This window comes from Thamnophis elegans, chromosome 1, assembly GCF_009769535.1.
Source record: "Thamnophis elegans isolate rThaEle1 chromosome 1, rThaEle1.pri, whole genome shotgun sequence".
Taxonomy (NCBI): domain Eukaryota; kingdom Metazoa; phylum Chordata; class Lepidosauria; order Squamata; family Colubridae; genus Thamnophis; species Thamnophis elegans.
The window spans coordinates 171,922,675-171,928,953 of record NC_045541.1 but is presented as its reverse complement, the minus strand read 5'-3'; the positions used below and the strand labels follow the sequence as shown (position 1 = coordinate 171,928,953).

The following is a 6,279-nucleotide window of genomic DNA, read 5'->3' as shown; positions in this document are numbered from 1 at the left end:
ATATCATAGACGTTTCCACAGCCTCCCCCCCTCCCCATGTCCCCCCCTCAGAAAGGTCTCTCCCCTTTCTCTTAACTTAACCTGGCAAAGTTTCTCTTTCTGCCCAATGTAATTCCGCCCCCCCCATTCCCTTGTGATTTGATAGCCCCCTCCCCTATTTTGCTGAATCCCTCTTCCAGCTCTTGCCCACAGTCCCATTTTGGGGGGTCCTGGCATCCCTGACCCATTGAACTGGTTTCTTTCCTCCATTTTGACAGATACACCTTGGTCCCTGCCTTTTTCCCAGGGAGAGCCAGATGTGCGGACAGTTTTTTCTCTCTCTTCCTTTCCTCCTGCCAGCTGCCTCTTCCTGTCCTATTTGTCTTCCCTAACCCTGAAACATTTTTAGGTCCTATTTGAGGTAGGCTATCAGGGACCCTTATAGGGGATTCATTCATTTGCCCTTCTGTTCAGCTCTTGCTGAGTGACTGACCCTTTTCTTTGTTGTTTCCAAATTGGTACATCTTTCATGTCAATCCTCTGTAAGGACCATTTTTCTTCTAATTCAGACTATGGGCTAACTTTGTTGTAGGATAACTATTCCCAGTTGCTGTTGTTTTTTTTTTTCCTCCTTCCCTGTGCCAGTTTGGGAGGCTGATTCACTGCTGAAGTGCTTTCTGCTCTCGGCAGACTTGGTTAGTATCTTGAAATTAAATTTACATGTGGGAAACTGGAGTCAAACTCTTCTGAGAGAAGACTGCGAAAGAAGCCTCTGAAAGCAGCCCTGTCGGCCCTCTGTGCACCTTCACCAACTCAGGATGTCAGAGAATCAGCCCAACAACACCCATCATCCATTGAACAATAATGGGGTGGGTGGGGCCCCTGCTGGCAATAACCGAGGGGTCCGTAATCTCAACCAGAACCCTCTCATCAATGTTCGGGATCGCCTCTTCCATGCCCTTTTCTTCAAAATGGCTGTCACCTATGCCCGCCTCTTCCCACCGTCTTTCCGTCGCATCTTTGAATTCTTCATACTCCTTAAGGTAATGGTGGAGGGGTAGAGGGAGATTAACATTGTCCTTCATTGTGTGTATTTTCATACGGGTTTGGAATAGAGTTAGTAATGTTTGAATGCTTGCTAAAGCTTATGGGGAAAAACGTTTTTAGCCTCTACAAATTTGAGGTGGGGTGTGTGACTTCCCCCTCCCCCCATTGGTGGATATTTTATTGGCTTGTGATATATTATTCTCTTTGTGCCGCCGCCTCCGGGTGTTTCCTGCACTTCTATTCCAATTTACAAAACTTCCCAGTGCTTAACTTTGATTTCTTGTACTAGGTCAGGGGTCAGCAATCCGTGGCTCTGGAGCCGCATGTGGCTCTTTCATCCCTCTGCTGCGGCTCCCTGTCACTCAAAATAGGCATCACAGCCTCTAATATGCAACACCTCCCGGCACGCTTTTCGACCCCTGGTAGGCCAACCAAGAAAAGAAAAGTTTAAAAAAAAAAAAAACTAGAATGTTTAAGTCAACTACATATGCTAGTTTTATGGCTGCTCGAGAAATAGTCAGGCACAAGAAGGGTTTTGTGGCTCCCAGTGTTTTCTTTTCTGTGGGAAACGGGTCCAAATGGCTCTTTGAGGTGTTTAAGGTTGCCGACCCCTGTGCTAGCTGTTACCCAGACTATCCTGTAATCTTTTTTTTAAGAACCATGGGGATTAATTCATTTTATTCACGCTTTAAAAATTGTGTTTTATTTATATTTCATATTTCTTAACCGCCCATCTCCTTCAGTTTTGCTCTGCACGCAGTGCACGTTCTGTACTGTATCATTCTATATATATATGTGTGTTTGTGTGTGTGTATATTTTTTCTGAGGTTTTCGCGGGTATTAGTATGTAGGTCTTTGGTTATTCAGGTTTTCTCCCGCGTAAAATTTGGAAGTGTCTTGGCAACGTTTCGACGGTCTCATTCGTCACCTTCAGGCTTGTTTGCTCGGCTTGGTGCTTCGAGAGATCTCACATTGCTCCTGGAAGCACCAAGCCGAGCAAACAAGCCTGAAGATGACGAATGAGACTTCGTCGAAACGTCGCCAAGACACTTCCAATTTTACGCGGGAGAAAATCCGAATAATCAAAGACCTACATATGTGTGTGTGTGTGTGTGTGTACATATATGTATGTATGTATGTATGTTTGTTTATTATTTATCAGCTCAAATACAACACACACACACACATATACATACATACATACATACGTACGTACATACATACATACATACATACATACATACATACATATATATATCACAGTACTCCCCAAAAGTAGGGCACTATTATTTTCATTTAACAGATGGGAAAGAAAAAACTAAGGCTGGAGGGAAAATGGTTTGTCTAGAGCAGTGGTAGTCAACCTGGTCCCTACCACCCACTAGTGGGTGTTCCAGTTTTCATGGTGGGTGGTAGGGGTTTTGTCCGATACTGAAGCACTTTCCTTTTAAAAAAAAATTAATTGACTTTTTAAAAAAAAATCATAGCATTATTTAAAAACATTTTCATTAGGTTTTCATAAAATCACCATTACTGTGGAACCGGTGGGCGGTTAGAAAATTTTACTACTAACAGAGATACAAAAGTGGGCGGTAGGTATAAAAAGGTTGACTACTCCTGGTTTAGAGCAGTAACCTGCATGTGACAAGTCTGAGGAATAAAGTGTAACTTCCTGTGATGTTTCTATTATAATGGTTCCTAAATTCATGCTAGTTTTTCCCCTACTTACACCACACTGTGGGCCCCTCCCTGTTCAACTTCTGATCAGCTGTTATTTCAAAACTCTCTTTACATCTAATGCAATCAAGCCACGTACTCATCATTGTGGTTCCACCACAAAATCGCGTAGGACAAAATCGCGCTCGACAAAAGCGCGCTGTGACGTCATCACAGCGCGACGAAAAAGTTCGAAAAATGTAAAAATAAAGCGAAAACCTTACCCTAAGCCCCCCAAACCTAACCCTAAACCTAACCCTTAACCTAACCCTAAACCTAACCGTTAAAGTAACAAAAAACCTAACGCTAACCCTTAACCTAACGCTAACGCTCTAAAGCTAACCCTAAACCTAACCCTTACCTTTATGTGAATCGGCTTGCTTTAATTTAATTTTTATTTGAATTTTTATTTGAATTTTTCGATCTTTTTCATCGCGCTGTGATGACGTCAAAGGCGCGATTTTGTCGATCGCGCTTTTGCCGTCCGCGCTTTTGACGGGTCACGCATCATTGTATATGTATGCTTACAGATATGTATATTGTACATATCAGTTCTAAATGGGACCGTATATGCATTTGTGGAATATGTTCAGTCCAGTTTTATTTCTTCTGTGTTACCAGTTACTACCAAACTCAGTATCAACTTTGGTAAAGATTGGCTTCACCTTTTTTATCTAAGTTGTTGATAAGCTTACAGAAAAACACTAGGTTTAAAGAATTTCTCTAAAGTTCTACTAGTTCCTCAGTTCTCTGCCTTAATTTTACTATGACTAAATTAGTAAAAGTAAAGATTTCCCTGTCAGTCATGTCTGATGTAAGGGCATGGTGCTCATCTCTGTTTCTTGGCTGGGGTAGCCAGGATTGTCCGAAGACAATGTAGGTGGTCCTGTGTCCAGCATAGCTATACACCAAAGGCACATGGAATGCTGTTACTTTCCCACTTAAGTGGTACCTATTCATCTACTCACATTTCCATGCTTTCGAACTGCTTGGTGGGCAGGAGCTGGGGCAAGTAACGGGAGCTCACCCTCAGAGGTGGGTTCCTCCCAGTTCGGCCCGGATTGGGCAAACCGGTAGTAGTGGTGGTGAGAGGCTCCGCATTGTGCAAGCAAGCGGGAGCGCATGAGTGAACAGGTAGTAACAAAAATGGCAACCCACCATTGCTCATCCTGTTGTGCGGAACTCCGGCCTCACACAGCTCTTTAACGCTCAGTGCCTTTAAAATTAGTCAGGCTGTGTATTTTCCTGCAGTGACATTTACAGCTCTGTAATTTAAAGCCCTTGTGCTTGAGGATCATAAAATGTTTTGGATATGTTTTGCCATCTTCTCTGAACTGGAGAGCCTCATTCGCTTGCAGTGTGAAGGCAACAGCATTGGTTTACACACGGGACCATTGTAAGGATTATAACAAGCTAACCTGATATGTTTAGAACTCCCAGAAGAGCAAGGAGGAGATCATTTCCGTGGGTTAGTTTTAAAAAGCTCCATAAAGTTACTAGTCTATAAAAATGGTTTATCACTCTCCCAGAAGGCTACTAATCCATGTTTCCATAGTAAAGCAGGAAGCAAAATGCTTTTGAAATGCGGCATTTAGCAAGCTGATTGCTGTTGCTTTGTTCTGGTGTCTTAAAAGTTGCCTTCTCATAATCTGGCTTTGCTTAGCCAGCTGGCAGCACTAGCTGACCTTGACTGATCTGGAAAGCAAAACAGGGTCAGCCCTGCTTGATAAATTGGGATGCAGAAGGTGCAGAGCCAACAAATGGACCCTGGTGGTAGAACAGAATCCCAGAAGGTGTCAAGGGCTGATTTATGAGCTGTTGCCTAGGAAACTGCCTGGTGTAAATCACCACAAATCAAGCTCAACTTGATGGAGATTTTACTTAATGATGCAGCATAGAGTACGATGGACAGAAATATATCATGGCAGCTGCCTTAAATTTCTGGACTACTAGTGGTCCTCGATTTACAGCCATTTAGTAGCCCTTCACAAAGGTGCTGACTTAACGACCGTCTTTCACATTTGCAGCATCTCTACGGTCACGGGATCAAAATTCAGGTGCTTGGCAACTGGCATGTACTTATGACGGTTTGCCGTGTCCTGAGGCCCTTTTGCGACCTCCTGACAAAGCAAAATCAGTGGGGAAGCCAGATCCACTTAACCACCAAGTGTTTACTAACTCCACAACTGCATGGATTCGCTTAACAAGCGTGGCAGGAAAAGTTGTAAAAGGGGGCAAAACTCAATTAACTTGCTTGCTAAGCAATGCTTAGCAGGCTCAATTCTGGTCGTAACTCGAGGACTACCTGAGGTTGCAAAGGAAGAAACCGTCTGCATTTTGCTCAGAAATTAACTCGAGTAGTGAGAAGGATTATTTTATTTTAAAAAAAACATTTATTTTATGGTATTTTATGATGCTTTTATTTATTACTAGCTGATAATTCGATGTTGCCCACAGGTATTTATTTATAGGGGAGAAATGTCCGGGCCAATTTTTGTCCGGATGTAATTTTTAATGTTGGATTTTTCCCCCTTGTGGAGTATTGTGGAGCTGTTACCATCGCAACTCCACTGCTCTGTACAGTAGAAGCCATTTTACGGCAGTACAGTAGAATCCATTTTAAGGCACAACAGGCTGTATCTTAACAGAACACATACCCTGAGGGGTGTTAGGGGTGTCTTACTCCCCACAGTATTTATTTCTAGAGAGTAAGTCATCTATGTACCAAGTTTGGCTGAAATTGCTCGAGGCGTTCCAGAATTATGCTGGTACACACACACACACTCACACACACATTTTAATATATAGAGATTTATTTATAATTTTGATCCAGTGGTTGAGACACTAGGCTAGAAGCCAGGAGACTGTGGGTTCTAGTCCTAACTTAGGCATGACTGGGTGACTTTGGCCCAGTCACTCTCTCTCAACCCATCTCACCTCACAGGGTATTTTGGTGGGGAAAGCAGGTGGAGGAAGGAGCTCACCACCTTGAGTTCTGTATAAAAATAATAAAGGTGAGGTACAAATGAATAAAAACATGATACACGGTGTGCAATCGGGTTCCTTTCTAGAATTGTAGCTTGATGGAACCTTCATATCTGTTTTGGAGAGGTTTGGGAGGCTGCACTGTTTATAATTTTGTTATTCTTTGTCTGCCAGGCTCTGTTTGTCCTCTTCATTCTGGCCTACATTCACATCTCCTTCTCCCGTTCCCCCATCAACTGCCTGGAACACGTCCGGGATAAATGGCCACGGGACGGCATCCTACGAGTGGAGATCCAACGCAATTCCAGCCGTAACCCTGTTTTTCTCCAGTTCTGCGAGAGTGAGAGGTTTCCAGGCATGGTGATTGAGCCTGCTGTTGGGGAGGAGGAGGAAGAGGAGGAGGAGGAGGAAGAAATGACTGTGGAGATGTTCCAGAACAGCTCCATCAAGGTACCACGAGGGACAAGGATGTTATTTTGTTAATGACGATGCTTTTTCCCATTCACCTTCCGTAACCATGAATATGTTCATTGTTACCACCAAATGATTACC

The 6,279-nt window shown here is 43.3% G+C and overlaps 1 protein-coding gene across 2 annotated transcripts in view; it reads left to right on the top strand.

The window, feature by feature from the left end:
- TMEM259 (transmembrane protein 259) overlaps positions 1–6,279 on the top strand; it is a 44,195-nt gene that overhangs the window by 589 nt on the left and 37,327 nt on the right. For both annotated transcript variants that reach the window (XM_032213461.1, XM_032213383.1), the window contains exons 1-2: positions 1–1,022; positions 5,902–6,177. The exon at positions 1–1,022 is cut by the window's left edge and continues 589 nt beyond it. In XM_032213461.1, coding sequence (XP_032069352.1) covers positions 798–1,022; positions 5,902–6,177 — 501 coding nt within the window. In that variant the 5' untranslated portion in view covers positions 1–797. The remainder of the gene's footprint in view (positions 1,023–5,901; positions 6,178–6,279) is intronic.